The 18,728-nt window shown below is 43.8% G+C and overlaps 1 protein-coding gene across 1 annotated transcript; it reads right to left on the minus strand.

Moving 5' to 3' along the window:
- Positions 1-315: 315 nt before the first annotated feature.
- Positions 316-16,448, minus strand: LOC136627038 (dehydrogenase/reductase SDR family member 4-like). The gene is made up of 9 exons (XM_066601989.1): positions 16,294-16,448; positions 15,200-15,363; positions 13,749-13,926; positions 12,127-12,228; positions 9,668-9,738; positions 9,005-9,056; positions 5,662-5,796; positions 4,318-4,373; positions 316-614 (listed from the first exon to the last, which is right to left on the minus strand). Exons 2-9 carry the CDS (start codon positions 15,337-15,339, stop codon positions 500-502), a joined length of 849 nt encoding a protein of 282 aa, XP_066458086.1. The 5' UTR covers positions 15,340-15,363; positions 16,294-16,448; the 3' UTR covers positions 316-499.
- Between the last annotated feature and the right edge of the window lie 2,280 nt (positions 16,449-18,728).

An 18,728-nucleotide genomic window follows, 5' to 3' on the forward strand; every position in this document is an offset into this window, starting at 1 on the left:
GAAGCTGATAAAGTGCTAATGGACATTAGTGCCCGTTAGTACTTTATGCAAAATGATCGCTGAAACTGTCAAGCTTTCAATCGTTTGAAAGATTTTCTTTGCGTGTAAATGAGCCTTTACTTCATACACCCTAATTAAATATTTGACAATGAGTCTTCAAAAGGCAGATCTTTCACCATACTCTAATTATACAAAAAAATGTGAAATACTTTAGAAAATCAAAACTGCACCAAATTTTGTTAAGTGTTTTGCACATTCCCTGTCAACACCCAAAGGACAATAAGGACACGCAAGTGCGACAGGAACATTATCTTATTACTTTATTTCATGACCTCCCCGCTAAGCATGTTGTATCCTCCTTTCACCTACTACAGTATGGTACAATCTTACATCCATGATACATTCACATTATTTCCTAAACAGAAATATACCATTCTGCAAATATATTCAACATCATTTTTTCTTTGTGGCAGTATTCAGCTTGATCTACATATGACGTTCATAGATGAGATTGTCTCCCTCCTGCAACCACTAGAGTTTCCCCGGTGATATATGAAGCGTCAGGAGAGCAGAGGAAAGACGCGGCTCCGGCACATTCTTCAGGTTCTCCCATTCTGAAAAACAAAAAAAGCAGGAGTGTATCACTTCTAAACATACACTGTAGAAAAAGCCCAGAGGAAGCTCTTCCTTAGTCGTCCATCTTTCTTTGAATTGGGCAATCAGTCAATCAAGTTGTTGGCCTTCATGGCCCATCAGGAGACTGCCCTCTTACGATACTTAGGATTAGGTCGGCTGAGGGAGTCACATTTTCGGATCCAAGAGATATCCTGACTAGATTTCAACAATTCTATAGTACCCTGTATCAATCACAGGCTGATTATTCCTCTACAGAGCTAAATACCTACTTAGCAGACATAGTATTTCCTACATTACAAGATACTCACAACTCCCTACTAGACTCCCCATTACGATGGAAGAAATTGAAGAGGCAATGAAGGTCATGATTAAAGGCAAGATCCCGGGGCCGGATGGTCTACCACTGGAGGTCTATTTACAATAGAAAGAAAGAATTGTGCCACACTTGCTTTCTTTATACAAATATATATTTGAGATGGGTCCATGTCAGAAGCTAGTATAGTGCTCATTTTAAAGCCCGATAAAGACCCGGAGAACTGTGGGCCATATAGGCCCATTTCACCATTAAATACCGATTATAAAATCCTCATTAAGATATTGGCCTCTCATCTGAATCAAGTAATAAAAGAAATCATACATTCTGACCAAGCAGGTTTTATCCCGGGAATGTCAACCTCGGACAATATTAGAAGGACACAGGTAGTTACGCAGGTGGGCTGGAGGTGGGGGTCGGACTGGGCCTTGGCTTCATTAGACGCTGCTAAGGCATTCTATTCTGTTGAGTGACCATATTTGATAGAGGTACTTCGGAGATTCAGATTTGGAGAATCATTTATTAAGTGGATCTCTATTCTGTATGGATCTCCAGTAGCCATGGTCATGGTGAATGGCCTGACCTCCACCTCCTTTGCATTACACAGGGGTACCCGACAGGGATGCCTACTTTCCCCCCTCCTGTTTGCTATTGCAACAGAGCCATTGGCTCTAATAATTCAGCAACATGGGTCATACAAGGGCGTTGAGATCGGAGCTAGAGAGAATAGGATAGGTTTGTACGCTAATTTAATATTATATAGGTCTGAACCTAGGCGCACTTTGCCACTGGCTATCTCTTTAATAGATGGGTTTGGGAGATTCTCAGGCCTATGCATTAACTGGCAGAAGTCTGCTTTTATGCCCCAGAGACTCGAGGGTTGGCAGAGAGACGAGGTATTCTACAACCTACGGATCATTTACCAATTTAAATATCTTGGGATTTATCCCTCTCTCTAGAGATCACATGCTGAGCTTTGCTTTGAATATTACCCCTCTATTAACGTCTCTGCAACATAAACTCAAAACATGGAGCACCCTACCATTATCTGTGGCCGGTAGAATAAATCTTATTAAAATGATTGTTCTCCCCAAATATCTATTGCCTAGAACATGCAGACACAATCATACCCCAGACATTTTTCAATAAGACGAACTCATCAGTAGTGTCCTTCATTTGGGGGAAATCTACAGCTAAGCTTCGTATGGAGACCCTAAAGCGCGCTAAAGACATGGCAGAAACAGCGCTACCAGATTTTAAGCTGTCTTATTCGGCTGGACAATTTAGGTATGTTCGGCACTGGTTGTCAAACGCTCCCCTCCTAAATTGACCACAACCTAATGGTTTTTCTGTCAGAAATCTCCCTATGGATTGTTCTGGAGAAACCAGACCTGTTGGTCAAGCAGATGTTACCTATTCATAAACTGGCGGTTAGAGTGTGGCAGACATGTAAATCACTGACTAAATATGTAGGTACCCCTTTAGAACCCCTCTGTGGGATAAGAGAACACTCCCACATCTTGTGAATCTACCAGATAAGCAATTCTGGGTGAACCTGGGATTTACCACATTGGAACATCTGTATATTGATGGGGTACTAGCCGCCTTTGAACAGCTCCAGCAGCTGTACCAAGTCCATAGGACTGGATTCTATACATATTTGCAAGACCGGCACGCTCTTATGGCACAATTCCCTGAACCAAGGCAATCTCTGTCTCTGTACTTACTGATAGGCATAATGCACACTCAAGGCCCCAGGGGTCTGATATCAGCATTGTACACCCATCTGCTGTATTCTAAAATTTCCTATACGCCAATGTCCGTGATAGATAGATGGAAGAGAATTATCCCCTCACTTACTGGCAAGCAATGGGATGTTGTGAAGGCATCATTCATATACCATGGTATCACCAGCCGCAAAAAATACATTAACTCAATTATATATACACACACACTTCACCGGTCCTATCTAACACCGACTAGGCTGTATAAAATGAACAAGGTGTCTACCAACCAATGTCATTGATGCCAATCATTTAATATGGAGCTGCCCAGATATCTATGTATATTGGGAGGAGGTAACAGAATTTCTAAGCCAACTAATGGGGATGCCAATTCAAATTGACCCGATCATATGATTGTTGGGTGTTTTGCATAAGACGCACTGGCAATTTCATGATCGGATATTTCTTACTAAGGTGTTGTTCCTGGCCTGCAAAACGATAGCTTTACGCTGGATGAATAGACGTTCCCCAACACTCCCGATGTGGCAGAACATTGGTAATTCCACCTTACCATATGAGAACATAGTCTATAAAAATAGAAAATGCCCAGAGAAATTCCACAAGGTGAAGGGAGATGGTGCGGCTCAACGGACACGACTTTCACACAAGGTTTGCTGCAAGGTTTATTGAACAGAACTGTATCTAGGGCTGGTCAGTAATGTTTAAAAAAACCACACACTGTACATAGAAGACATGTTAGTAACCGTCATTTAGCTAAAAGGGATTATCGAAGAAGTGACAAAATATTAGTGCGGCAGCGATGGGGGATTTAAGATGTCAGTATCGTATATTTGCCCTTTTTTTCTTTTTATAAACCTTCAGATAACTCCTTTGAACATGTACAGCACACATGTCAAACACAAGGCCCACAGACCACATCTAGCCCACCACCTCATTTCATGTGGCCCACTGGCTGTGCAGCAACAGAACAGGCTTTCTAATCGGCAGCAGTGCAGAGTCTGATTCTGACCTCTTCTTCCCCCGCCAGTGTGAGCTGCCCTGTACGCAGAGCAGACACAGACGGGAGAGGTCAGCAGTTAGACTCAGCAGTGGCTGCTATTACTACTGGGGTCACTCTTTGGGCAGGAGGTCACTATTACTACTGGCGCCACTCTGGCGCGTGTCGCTATCATTATCATTACTACTACTGGGGTCACTCTGGGTGTGTGTGGGGGGGGGGGTCACTATCAGTGCTAGGGTTTCTACAACTACTGGGGCCACTCTGGGCAGGGGCAAGATGGGGGGCGGAGATTCACTATTACTATTGGGACAATATTACTACTGCAGCCACTATTACTAATGGGCGACAAGTGCTTGATCACTGGGGGCCCCACCAATCACTAGAGCAGGGTTCCTGAGCCACGCATTCTTCCTCGCATGACCTTATATGGCTTGTACAAAGTTAGGTTGAGTATTCACATTGCCATTCCAGACAAACTACATGGGAGTTACAGAAAGAACTGAATGCATCAGCCCAATTGTAATGACGCCATTCATTTTCAGAAATGTTAATCTGTAATAGTCCTACATGTATTATAAGTAGTACAGCATATCAGACTGTTACCTCCGTACTTTAATCCTTACCTGCTAATGCCAAGTTGGCGTTTTACTTGGTCCAAGATTGATTCATTCTCCCACATCTGCAATTGAAAAAGAGAAGAGTCATCATGCTGAAGCTCTAACACAGCAGCTCCTATGCTGGCCATGCATATAACCACCGACTTCCCTATAATTTTGTAGGCTCACATGAACTGACCAAACAAGCATGTATTCTGCACATTCAGGGATTCACTGACCCCATGTAGACCTATGTGTTTGGCCAGTCTTTTGGTTAGTTCACTTTAGAGGATATGAGTGCAAATACGAACTGTAGAACCAGTAAGAGGGGAAATAAAGATAGGAGTGGTATGTAGTTTCTCCTACAGCAATAGGACACACGTTTGTTAAAGGGGCACAAACTTTTCAAACATATTTTGCTCATCATTTCTGTAATATACTTGCATTAAACATTTTGTGGCTTCACCACTGTAAATCTCATTTGAAGTGACTGCCACTAGGAGGTCTCCCTTCCAGCCTCTCTGCCATTCACCCTGTCTTAAGGAACAGACCTTCTATAGGCACATGGACACAAGAATGTTTCCATAGCAACAGGGGAGGCGCCATCTTCACAGGCAGCTCCCATGCACACAAAGGCTACAGGTGACAGATCTGCAGACAACGATAATGATCTCCACAATCTGTGCCTCACGCAGCATGGGAGGTAAGGGCAAGGAAATCAGGACAAGGAACTACTGGCAGAATGCTAGGCTTGCTAAACGCCACCTTCCTGAAAGCAGATGGCAAACAGCAGAACAGAAAAATGGGGAAGACCAATTGAAAATCAGAACTTACTGACATTAAGCAGGCTGCAAAGAGCAGCAAATGAGTGAGAAGACGGGGTGTATTTGAGAAAACTTGTTGAAAATTCAGGTATGCTTTTTCAATATAATCATAAAAATTTGTGATGGTCACATCATCAGGCTGAGGTAGTAAGAAAAAGGAACTGGAAGAATAATCCCCCCGTTGAATAATATCACCAATATCTTACACTGTGAAGTGTTTTTTGGCTAATCTTCTTTATTTTTTTCTAAGCAGGAAAACAAGATGGAACAAAATTTTCCAAAGAACCGAAGCAAAACATCATATATGAATACAGCCTAATCTTTGGATTCTTCAAGCAAAATTGGTTGCTCATGAATCACCGTAAAATCTTGGCATTCGTACAACCTAAATGTTTCTCTAAGAGAAGCAAGGTTATGGGTGGAATTGTGAGGATGACAAAATCTCTGAGCTGCTAACCACGTGTCTCCATGTAGTCCTAGCCGAAAGTAACCATTCTCACAATTGCACATACAGAGTATGTAATCCATATATCATAATCATACTTACAAGTGAACTAAACCTGGTGCGGATGAGGCCTGGAGCAAGGCAGTTCACTCGGATGTTCAGAGATCTTAATTCTGGAGCAAGGACTTTGGTTAGGCCTAACAATGCGGTTTTACTGACAGAGTAAGGACCCAGACCCTGAGAGGAAATAAAGGCATAAAATTGAGCAAAAGAGCAAGAAAAACCTCTAGGCTGGACACACTAGCCCCCAAAGGTTTAAAATCAAGAGTATCACTATATGCCCTACTTCTAGAAATAAATATATCCTTGAGGTTCGTCGTACTGTATTTTGGATTTGCTTTGTGTTGAATACTGTTTTTTATGATGTTGTCTCACTTACACCCTTATTTGTATTTTAGGTCTTGTGGCTCAGATGTGTTACTGTTCATTCTGCCTCATCTACGAGCCGTAACATTTACGATACAACTCATATTCAGTCAACCATCTATGGATTGATCCAGATGAATTCAATAGAGATTTGCTGCATAGAACTGAGTTATTGTCATTTGGTTTATGGTCATTGATGCCTATATCAATTTTGATTATTTCTTTTGGTGTCAAAGTGCACCCCCCCCCCCCCCCCCCCATAGAATTGAAGTTTGGCAGGAGTATTCTTTAGGTCCTAAATAGGAAAGGTAAAGGGGATCACCACTCAAATTCATTACTAAGTGCAAAAGTATTGGCACCCCTGTGTAATGTACTAAATCTAAGTCTCTAACTTCCTGATGTCGTACAAACATGAAATCTGTGATGTGATTGGTTGCTCTATATTAAACTGCTGAGCCAACATGAAAACTGCACTCTGATTGGTTGTTATATATTATACAGCTTCTTAGGTTGAATATCACTTTTTTGCAATCTGAAAGTTTCTGCTCAAACATTGTCGCCATGAGTAGGAGTACTGGCCATAAGGAATAAAAATTGACTAAAATCAATTTCCTTGACATACTGTCCTTTTGAGCTGTTAAAAACTTTTCAGCCCACTAGGCAGTATTTTTGACAGAGATATTCACTTCCTCAGGTTGAACATCACGTTTCCGCAACCTGAGTATCTCTGGTCGAATTCTGTCATTATATTAATAAAACTACAGATATCTAATTGGGGTTCCGGTTTTTGGGAAATCCATGAACAGCCCCCATGCAGACTGTATTCCTAAGTGACGTGCGACATTAAGAAATACGGAGTATCAGAAGTAATACCAAGTTGTAATTTTGAAACCCACCAATCATTTTTCTATCCACTATTTGGTGGGTTAACGCCTTTCCATTACAACTTAGATTTTGTGTTGTGTCCTTTGTTGTGCCCAATCGTGTTTTTTTAGATAAAACTTAATAAAATTTATTACTTTTAACCAAGTCACGTCTGTGAATAAAAAATATTATACAGCTGAAGTCAAAGTAACCTTGACTCCATAAAATTCTCTGTGCAAACAAAAACACCTGTATCAAATTAACTCAGGGGAGGCTGGGTATATCAGCTAGTATATATATATATATATATATATATATATATATATATATATATATATATATATATATATATATTATGTATTATATATAGTACACCTATGGAGATTTTTAAATGGAAACTGTTGATTAAAATTTGTTATTATTGTGGGTTGTAAATAGGATAATCTCTATAGAAGTGATTTACATTTTCTTGGAGAATGCTTCCATTTTTGGTAATGCTATGGATCATATGATCCTATATTTACGATTACCGCAATGTCTGTACTGCTATTCAGAGACTCACTATACAAGGGCTAATGGACAAGGATGCAGGAGCTGTACGCTCCATAGATCCAGAGAAAAGGGGCTGACTGCTGTTGCCCTATGTCATCTCTGTCTCCATAGCGATGCTTACATGTAGTAGTTGAGTTATCGCGGTGTCTATGGTAACTACTGCGCATGCGCTGTTTGGAAATCTGAGACTAGTTTATGGAGTATTGTGATGTCCACTACAAGGCCCGCTCATGCGCAGAACGAATATATGGACGCCGGAGCTTCTAATATGGTGAAGCTACATGAATGGAACACATCTGACCCGGGAAGTTTTACCTATATATCACCATGCTACCAAATTATGATTTAACGTCATTTTATTGTATTTGTTGCACCTGTTAGTTCGGTGGGCTGTCTTGGATTGAGGGTCTGTCAGTTTAATGTGATTGGTATATGGCCATATGTTTACTACCGTATATACCAGCGTATAAGACGACTTTTGAACCCCGAAAAATCTGCTCTGAAGTCGGGGGTCGTCTTATACGCCGGTAATACAAAAAAAAAAAAGTGTCAAAAAAAAAAATCATTGAATGGCTGTGATTGGCTGAAGGCGTGTGTTAGCCAATCACAGTATTAGCTTTCTGGAAGCGGGGATTTCAAGCCCTGCATCCAGAAAGCAATGCTCTGCCGGGGACCAGGAGGGAGCGACAGCCTGCAGGAGCACCACAGAACGCCGGGGAAGGTGAGTAATGATTTTTTTTTTTTGCTCCGCTGTATTCCAGGCGTATAAGGTGACAGTTGGAGGGTCGTCTTATACACCCCGTCGCCTTATACGCCGGAATATACGGTACATAAAGTTCACACAGGTGATATTTTCTGAGGTTGACAAAGTGCAGCATTTTAATTATTTTTGACATGGAGGAATAAAACTAGTGAAACTTTTTGCACCGATTTATGCTTCTTTCTTCTAACCTTCAGGCTGGAGGCACATATGCAGCTTTTGTGGTATTTTTTAAACCCCAAGCCAGGAGTGTATTCAAAGAGAAGGGGAAGACTAAGGCCGGCTTCACACAAGCCTGATTGGCTCCGCCGCGGAATATTCCACGGCAAAGCCCGTCACGGCGCCCCCCAGAGGCTCCATACTTACCAGCGGGTCCGGCGTCTTCGCTCCCGCATGACGCTTCCCTGCCCACCGTCAGCGCGTCACGTGACACGCCCACCGCGTCACATGAAGCGGCGGCGGTAGGCGGGAAAGAGTCTTCAAGCTATCTTCCGCTGTGTTACAGCGGGAGATAGCGTGAACGGACTGCTTCCATTGACTGCAATGGAAGCCGTCAGCGCGTACACCCGCGGCAAATAGAGCATGCCGCGGGTGAGGACGGGAGACTTCACGGTGCGGAGTTCCGCGGTGGAATTCCGCATAGTGAGCATTGTGCTATTAGGTTCAATAGAACCTAATAGCTGCGGGCAACGCAGCGGATTTTTGCCGCGAATTACACGGTGGAAATCCGTTCGTGGGAAGGAGGCCTTAAGGAAGGATTATTTTATGTATCATGTCTGGCGTTTTGCTATTAAAAAAAAAATGCGAGAATAAGAAGTAGTAATATTTAAAATATTTACTTACTGGAAAAGGGGAAAAAGCTCCTATAGATGAGACAATCACAATACTACCGCCGCTGTGAAAACAGAAAGAACAGTCCTGCAGGTGAGCAATAGTGATGAGATGTAGAAGGCAATTATTGACGCAGTACAAAAATATAAGTCATCCATAATGCTACTAGTTGAAAAGTGGAACTACACGCTAGTAAACCAGATCCTTTAAACCAGGTTAATTTTTTATTTATTACCCCCAGCAAACTGGGTACTCATTGTACCGACCTTGGAAAGATGGAAGGCAGAGTCAGCCGGCTACCATGCGGGGATTGAACCCGCAACCTTCAGGTCGTGAGCAAGAGTTTAGGGTGCATACTGCTGCCTTAACACTCTGTGCCATTTATAACCCCAATTTAGACTTACGTGGCAGCAAGCGCCAGTGCTGGCTGACATTGTTTCTTCTATACCCCCTATCGTTAGGCCTCTACTCGGATGAACACAGATTTTGTAAATATCAAACTGAAGATATACAGTGCAATATATGTTATACACGTCTATAGATTGTGAACTGTACACACACTTTGTAGTTTCTTATTCAGTTCAGTAATGTTAAGTCGTAGTACAACAAATGTAGATTGTGCTAAACAGATCACACTACTAAAGAAAAGCCCACTTCATACCCCCAAATCCTCACCCTCTTTCCTGCATTTTGGGCACCACAAGCTTCACCAACAGGAATGTTGCTTTAATATTAACGTCCAGAATCTGAGAAAAGAATAGTGAGCAGAGTGACTATGTGAGTGATATATCACTAAAGACCAGTGCAACTACTGTTAACGGAAGGGACCTGCTACGTACCCGGGCTCTCTTAGACTTCTATCCCAGAGACCCTACTGGGCAAACATTACTGGAAACGAAAGCCATACACAGTATTGTATTGTATTGTATTGTAAAAGGATTTCCGTCCTGCCTCCCGCCGCTCTCTCCCTCTATCCGACTCGGGAGACCGAAATCCTTCCCGCTAAAACCCTTCCGTCGCAAGACAGCCGACTCGGGAGGCAACACACAACCGGTTGCCCCTAGTCGCCCTCCTCCTCCCGACTCAGAGAGCCGCGAGCCGTTCCTCGGCTAGGCCACGTTTCTCTGCAGGGACTACGGCCTGACAGAGCCGGGAGGCGACAGGCTGACCACACACACTATACCAAAAAGAGGGAGGGGGGGAAGGTAGCCATCAGCTCCCCGTTCCCCCCCCCCCCCCCCGCACATCAGCTGGCTCCAAGAACTCCCCCCCCTTCCGAACGCCTCTATGACAATGTCGCGATACCTCTACAACCCTTTCCACTAACTAAAACTGCCCCCTATATACTAAAGTAAGGGCGGGTGGGTGGGACTTCCTCGTGGCCTCCGTCTTCTCCTCTTCTGCTTCTTCTTCCTCCGTTGCCGCCTAAGGATGCTCCTCCCCCTGCTGTTCCCGCACTTTCTCTCTAACTTCCCCCTCTACTCCTACCTATATTACACCCCCCTCTTCTCCCTTCTATTAACCCTGGCCTCCCCGTTAACCCTGTCATGGGCTGCCTCCATATATATCCCCGGGGGCTACTATTCCGGCGCCTCTGGAATGTTGCTTTAACATTAACGTCCAGAATCTGAGAAAAGAATAGTGAGCAGAGTGACTATGTGAGTGATATATCACTAAAGACCAGTGCAACTACTGTTAACGGAAGGGACCTGCTACGTACATGGGCTCTCTTAGACTTCTATCCCAGAGACCCTTTTTCTGGGCAAACATTACTGTAAACGAAAGATTCATACACAGTATGCCTTTGGAAAAGTTTTTCTGTGGCAGGTGCCACACTTTATTTGTATCCATCACACACAGGGAGCTTGAAGCCAATCATGGCACTAAACTCCTGGGAGTAGCCAGACCTTACCTGGCACCCAAGGCTAGTCGGGCCTCGCTTGCTGCCCAATAACAGTCATGCTCACCTAGGCCATACGCCTTCTCTCTCCTCCCAGGCATTCTTTTTAAGGCAAGCTGCTCCCTGGGATTGACAGATCTCCCCCAGCCTGGGTCACCTAGGTTATCCCCCTAGGTTAGGTCCACCCACCTTTTTTTTACCTTTACCTTCTCCAGCTCCCCAACACTTCCCTTCACATTCCTCCCGTTGCCCCACACAGAGTCATAAAGTTCAAGCTTCCGCCCTGTCCTGCTTATCAGACTGCCTGCCTTGCCTCCTTCCTCAAGCCCCTTGGCTGAATGGGGGGGAGGAAACAGGTCGGGGATCCTATTTACCCCTTCTACCTTCCCCGTGTGCTCGCAAGTGCCACCCCTCATGGCTCCTCATGCCTACTTTACTATCCCTCATCATTCTTAAGATCGATCAGATTATTGCTTTATCTGCTGCATCCGTGCTATTATGCTGGATAGGAAGGAGAGTCTAGCTACCACATATAGGGTAAATGAATGTGATCACAGCAAACTTTGATTGTGGGCACTGTGGACAGGTGTCAGCTGTTACCCCCCAGCACCCACAGGCTTGGGTCCTGAGCCCACTCCATATCCACCTCAGTGTCCAATGATATACAGGTACATCACTGGTTGTAGAGGAGACTGTGGACTGAACAATGATTTTTAAGGTGAGCCTACAAAACCATCATTCAGCTGGAGAGAGAGATAACAGGTACCGTAACGCTGTGTTCTGCATGGGAATCAGAGATTACATTGTAATCTGTTGACAGCCCATACGAGTAAGGGGAGCTGTGTGCAGAGCTGTGCTCTGCAAACAGCTCCCGGAGGCCCTTTTACGTGCAAATGAAGCTAATAAAGCATTTATGGACATTAGTGTCCATTAACACTTTATGTAAAATGATTGCCAAAACTGTCAATCTGTCAATCGTTTGAAAGATTGTCTTTGCGTGTAAATGGGCCTTAAGAACTGGACAATTTATTGAGACTCTGGTCTGTGGAGTAGATTATTTTTCCATTCCACGGGATGGGAAAAGTATCTGGCAATTTCCAAGGACTTTACACTGACCTCCAGAAAATGATTGTATATAACACTGACCAGCGAGGAATACATTGTGTATACTGATGAGGCAGTACAAGCAGTGATGGCATTGTAATACATGAAGTGCTTTTTAAACCAGTCTTACCTTTTCCCACACTTCCTCTGTAGAGTCCAATACGTCCCCCACAAAGGGGTTAACAGCAGCATTAGAAACAAGGATATCAACTCCCCCAAATTTCTGTATAGCCTGGAAAATGGATGCATGAAAAGAGTTTACCATGTAATCAACATGGCTGGAGGTTACATCTGATAGCAAATATATTAATACTCTATTAATGGGTTAAAGGTGTTGTCTCATGAGAGACAACCAACTTCAAAAGATGTTGGAATGATCAGCTAATCCCCACAGGCCATGCTCCGGGCGCTTGAGACAAAACTCATTTACCAGGGCAGGTGGATGTCCGGCAGGCGTTTACTGCAGAGGAAATGTAGTAATGAGTCCATTCAGATGAATGGCCATCAGTGTACTAGATGGCTCATACCGCCTGAACAGCAAGGTTTCATACAGAACAGCTTTCCATTGTGGCTCATAGAGGGGGTCTCAAGTGGGAGACAACCCTTCCCCATGACATCCATGTGCCCTAATGGGGTAGACAGACAGGGCTTGTCTTCATAAGACATTGCCTTTTATTTGTTGCCAGGAGACAAAAAGTAATTGGATGGCAAAATAAACTGTAGCAATCAGTGCCAGGCAGCTGCCGTCAAGTCGAATAGGATCATAGGTGTGTATCAAAAAGGGCACAGATGCACATGATGAGAATATAAATGACTTTTCAGACCACACAAACACTGGGGCAGATTATATAATACCGTCTAATAGACATCGCAAACTTAGTCTTAAAATGCGTCAGATTTATCCCAACGGAAAATAGTTTAGTACGGTGTTAGCCAATGGAGCAAAGTGTGATTGTCCTCAGTGAGAGAAACCAAGTCATCTTGTAGATACCCTTTAATGGTTAACAAAGACATGATTTTCTAGTGAGCTTTTGAACCTACTCGGGGTTCTTCCCCAGGCCAAATGGAACAGATCTACAGACGTATTTACATAAAACACATCACATGATCATATGCGAGGGCACAAACACAGTATGATTAACTGGCACTTGAAATGAATTCCAGAACAGGATGAGACGGCACAGACATGATGTAATTTCTGTAAAGAGTTTCTCATATCTCAATCTCCACTGTTGCAAACCCCCCCCCCAAGATCCTTTCTGATTTAACACATGGACTGCAGGATGATAAATTTGACATATCTTTAGACTGTCTATTCTAACGCTACACTGCCCATTAGTTGGCTTGGTATCCTCGACCAATTTTGCACCAAAATACTGACTGGCAAAATGTTGCAATAAACCCCACCCTTTCCTCAGCTACAGGAGGGGATTCATTACATTTATTTAAAGGGACATGAACGGAAAAGGAATTTATTTTTTACCCTTTAATCAGGACAGTTAGCAACTACCCCATAGATGTTGTATCTCCTCACCCCTGAGGAACACTGCAGAATAGCTTGAACTACGGTAGAGGGACGTATGACTTTTTTCATCCTATGTACAAATAACCTTTGCTATGTAAATGGGGGATTTTTCGAAGTCTTGTGGGGGGAGGGGGGGGGGGGAAACAACAAAAAGAAAAAAACAAAATCGCTTGGAGAATGGCCGCCCCCACCAGAGTTCTTTCAGAAGGAATGCATTACGCACTTACGGTGTTCACTAGTTTTACTCGGTCTTCATTCTTCCCCACGTGACAGACTGTCCCTTCTACATCCAGATCTTCCATTTTCAGTTCTTGAACAGCCTTGTCCACATTTTGTTGCTTTCGGCTACTGACAAGAACCTTAGCACCATCCTGAGCAAGTCGTCGTGCAATAGCCAAGCCGATTCTGTAAAGGCGTTTGACATTACAAAGCTTTATACAAACAGTCCAAATTAGTCTCATAGCATGCAACTAAGGGGGATTCAACATGACCAACCTCTGTTACTCCAAATAGCTCCCCATACACAGTAGATCATTGGCCAACTTTTATCTGTCGTATATATCCAGCTTTCCGGCCAGAAGGGCTACAGACTAATCTGTATAATGGAATAATGCTAGCAAATCTGTTTGCAGTCTACAGCCTGCCTACATGGGGATTGATAAGTCATAGATCCCCATGTATAACCAGTGCATCATCACACAGGCGTACGCAGTTTTGGTCTACGGTGTATGTGTTTTTTTATGCTTCTATTGCATCCGTATTCACTGCATTTTTCATGCACGGAAAGAAAACCTCAAGAAGGCCCAATTGATGTCACTTTTTCCCCCAACTGTCTCCTGTGATCTATCATCCTTTTATACTGCGTTTTTAATGCAAATTCACAGTGAAATTAAACTTTCATGTCTGTGTTTGAAACCACATAACCTCAAACCCGGAACATTGAAGGAATGTCATTTTTTAGTTCAATACGGGGCCATATTTTACTAGGCATCATCACCGCTGTAAAAATTTTCAACTTCGTTGTTTACAAAAAAAAGGCTAAACAGGGAAGACAACTTCCCGAGCCGGCGAGTCAGAAGTGTGCTCAGGGCACTCGTCACTTTCTACCCCATTCGTCTTGACAGATTGTGCATAGTGCATCAGTAAGTAGGAGGAGACAATATCCAGAAGAACATGACACTTCCATCTGGAGGCACACTGACAGTCAGGTGATGAGATGCAACGCTCCTCCTGCTCCAGGCCAGCGGGCAGTACAGCGGGCATGTTCAATGCCACCTCCATTAACTCTTTAGGCGCATTGTGTGGATGCTCCTATTCTAAATGTAAATGACAAAGGAACAACTAGATATTTCAAGGTGCTTTTACATGGAACACTTAGCATTCGGATTCCTGCGATCCAGTGATAATCTTAATGATTATCACTCAGTGTAAACGCGTGCACCAACTGGACAACAAACGAGACCTCGTTCAGCTTCTGAATGTAAAAAACTGAACAATGTATCATTCCATGTAAACAGGCAGTCGTTCACTTATGAATAACTGCTTGCTTAATGTGAATGGAGGCAGGGGGCTGGAACGATGCCCGGCCCGCTCCGTCTCCGTTCACTAGCAATGACTGTTCCTGTGTAAAAATACCCTTAAACTGAATAATAAGTGTCGTGCCAAACAGATAAATTACCCATCTGTGGACGCCGTCACCAGAGCCACTTTGCCTTCCAGTTTCCTGGGAGCCTGCAGTCCCCTTACACGCTGCATTGTGTAAGATCCTCCTCTAGCGGGTGAGAAGGACAGCAAACGCCGGAGTGACAAGCGAAACATGGGAGAGAATAGTGGACTGCGCACCTACAGGAGAAGAGGAGGAAGAGTGCTGATAATAATCCAAGCAAAGAGCATCATATAGCGGCTGCAATACAGGTATTTGCATCAAAGTGTGATTGTTCTCAGTAAGAGAAACCAAGTAATCTTGTAGATATGATAACTTTTAATGGCTAACAAAAATACATGATGTTATTGCGAGCTTTCAAACCTACTTAGGACTCTTCTTCAGGCTAATGATACAAATGTAGTTCAAATTAAGTTAAAATTAATATTAAAACATACACATGATCACATGGCATGGTACAGACATGGTAAACTTAATTTGTACTAGATTAATAACAGAGACAGGATAAGAGGGCACATACATTGTGATTAATAGCACTTAGATAAATATCAGGGAGGGAGGGATGAGCAAAACAGTAAATAACACTAATAACCAGAGAAAACCTTTCTGACTTAAGTATATATTAATCACTTCATCATGGAAGAAACGAAAATGACATTGAAACGTTGAGTTAGCTCTTGGCTCTGAGATGTAGCCCATGTAAGTTAAATATATGTAGCATTATTCTAATGCACCAGGTTACATGAGTGACAGTCGGGATAGGTCTTCTAACTACAAGATAAAAGTCTGGCCCCGAAGGAAAATCTCTGCCTCAGAGAAAAAAATGTCCAGCATGATCCTCTAGTAGAAAGAAACAAAATTCATTTGCCCCCTCTACATATAAAATTTGTTCCATTATGCCTGAAGAAGAGCTCCAAGAAGGTCTGAAAGCTTGCAATAACATTGTGTATTTTTGTTAGCCATTAAAAGGTATCATATCTACAAGATTACTTGGTTCCTCTTACTGAGAACAATCACTCTTTACTTTACTGGCTAAACTCTTTTCGTTTTGCATCAGCAGGCTAACAGGGAAGCTGAGATTCGTAACTATACGAGAAAAATAAACTTACCTGAAACGTGGCGACAAATGCTGATGGGTTCTGGTTTGTTCTAATACAGTGCTTGGCTGGTAATGCACATGCTTAGGCAAAGTCAGGAATGGATACAATGGAAAGAGGACAAATATATAGTCTTCCCTTAGGATGCAACCAAGTGTCAACAAAAAATAAGACTGCCTTTATGCCCGCCAGTCCTCAAGCACCTGATCAGGTCATGGTGTGATCATATGAGCCATTACCAGGCGGTTTTATTATGAACTACAAAATCTCAACAGAGAAACCTGTAAAAAAGCCTGTTTATTTAATTGCATGTGATATAACTTGAGTAAAAAGGTACTTTTATACGGAACACTTATTCAGATTTCCGCGATCTATTGAGAATCTGAAATATTGTTCAGTGTAGATGCATGCACCGACTGAACAACGAACAAGATGTGGCAAAGCTTGATGAACCAACCTCTTCAGATAAAGGCTGGTGTGGTACAGTTGGCAGACTCTGGATAGAAAGACTGAATTTGAGCCAATTCCGTTTCTGGAACCTCTTGTTGATATCAGCGATAATATTGCTAGCCAAATGAGCACTGACAGCGTAGTAGTAGAGATGAGCGAGCGTACTCGTCCGAGCTTGATGCTCGTTCGAGTATTAGGGTGTTCGAGATGCTCGTTACTCGAGACGAGCACCACGCGGTGCTCGACTCCATTACATTTCCTTCCCTGAGAAATTTGCGCGCTTTTCTGGCCAATAGAAACACAGGGAAGGCATTACAACTTCCTCCTGTGACATTCCAGCCCTATACCACCCCCCTGCAGTGAGTGGCTGGGGAGATCAGATGACACCCGAGTATTTAAATCTGCCCCGCTAGCGGCTCGCCACAGATGCACGCTGAGAGAGATCAGGGAAAGTGCTGTCTTGCTGTAGCTGCTATAGGGAGAGTGTTAGGTGTTATTTTAGTCTTCAAGAACCCCAACGGTCCTTCTTAGGGCCACATCTGACCGTGTGCAGTACTGTTGAGGCTGCTTTTAGCAGTGTTGCACAATTTATTTTTTTTTTGTATATCGGGCGTGCAGACCATAGCGTCCTCAGTCTGCAGTCATTTTACAGAGTATAGGGGCAGTACTGGTGAGGCAGGGACAGTGGGAAAGGTGAAAGAGACATACTGTCTATATAGGCAGTGGGCTTTTTCAAAAAAAATTGGGGAAAAATACTATATTTGGGCTGCCTGTGACCGTCTTCAGTGTACTGCATGTCTGCTGGGGGTAGTAGTCGCTGATTAATACCCAGCCTTGCGCATAATTTTTTCCTGGCTGCACGGGGCTTTCAGTAACCACAGTCATCCTCCAACAGGGAAATCCAAATACAGGGTATATCAGAGGCAGTGGGCTTTTTCCCAAAAAGTGGAAAAAAATACTATATTTGGCCTGCCTGTGACCGTCTTCAGTTTACGGCATGTGTGCTGGGGGTAGTAGTCGCTGATTAATACCCAGCCTTGCGCATAATTGTTTCCTGGCTGCACTGGGCTTTCAGTAACCACAGTCATCCTCCAACAGGGAAATCCAAATACAGGGTATATCAAAGGCAGTGGGCTTTTTCCCAAAAAGTGGAACAAAATACTATATTTGGCCTGCCTGTGACCGTCTTCAGTTTACGGCGTGTGTGCTGGGGTAGTAGTTGCTGATTAATACCCAGCCTTGCGCATAATTGTTTCCTGGCTCTGCTGTGCGTTCCGTAAGCGAAGTCAGCCTCCAACCACAGGCCAATAAGCGGCACATTTAATTACAGCGTTCTGTTTCTGCTCTACTCATAATACACCATGCTGAGGGGTAGCAGTAGGCCTAGAGGACGTGGACAGGGGCGAGGACGTGGAGGCCCAAGTCAGGGTGTAGGCACAGGCCGAGCTCCTGGTCCAGGTGTATCGCAGCCGACTGCTGCGGGATTAAAAGAGAGGCAAGTTTCTGGGGTCCCCAGATTAATCTCACAATTAATGGGTCCACGCGGTAGACCTTTATTAGAAACAGAGTAGTGTGAGCAGGTCCTGTCGTGGATGGCAGAAAGTGCATCCAGCAATCTATCGACCACCCAGTCTTCTACGCCGTCCACTGCTACAACTCTGAATCCTCTGGCTGCTGCTCCTCCTTCCTCCCAGCCTCCTCACTCCATTACAATGACACATTCTGAGAAGCAGGCAGACTTCCAGGAACTGTTCTCAGGCCCCTGCCGAGATTGGGCAGCAATGGTTCCTCTCCCACTGGAGGAGTTTGTCGTGACCGATGCCCAACCTTTGGAAAGTTCCCGGGGTCCGGGGGATGAGGCTGGGGACTTCCGGCAACTGTCTCAAGAGCTTTCAGTGGGTGAGGAGGACGATGACCATGAGACACAGTTGTCTATCACTCAGGTAGTAGTAATTTCAGTAAGTCCGAGGGAGGAGCGCACAGAGGATTTGGAGGAA

This window comes from Eleutherodactylus coqui, chromosome 5 (assembly GCF_035609145.1).
Source record: "Eleutherodactylus coqui strain aEleCoq1 chromosome 5, aEleCoq1.hap1, whole genome shotgun sequence".
Classification (NCBI taxonomy): domain Eukaryota; kingdom Metazoa; phylum Chordata; class Amphibia; order Anura; family Eleutherodactylidae; genus Eleutherodactylus; species Eleutherodactylus coqui.

What these genes read in the sequence shown, in the direction of transcription:
- LOC136627038 (XM_066601989.1), bottom strand. Translation starts at nt 15,339, where the DNA reads ATGTTTCGCTTGTCACTCCGGCGTTTGCTGTCCTTCTCACCCGCTAGA. An exon ending in GAGTAAAACTAGTGAACACC is followed by an intron (nt 12,229 to 13,748) that starts GTAAGTGCGTAA and finishes TCCATTTTCCAG; the next exon opens with GCTATACAGAAATTTGGGGG. An exon ending in GCACCAGGTTTAGTTCACTT is followed by an intron (nt 4,374 to 5,661) that starts GTAAGTATGATT and finishes TTTCAATTGCAG; the next exon opens with ATGTGGGAGAATGAATCAAT.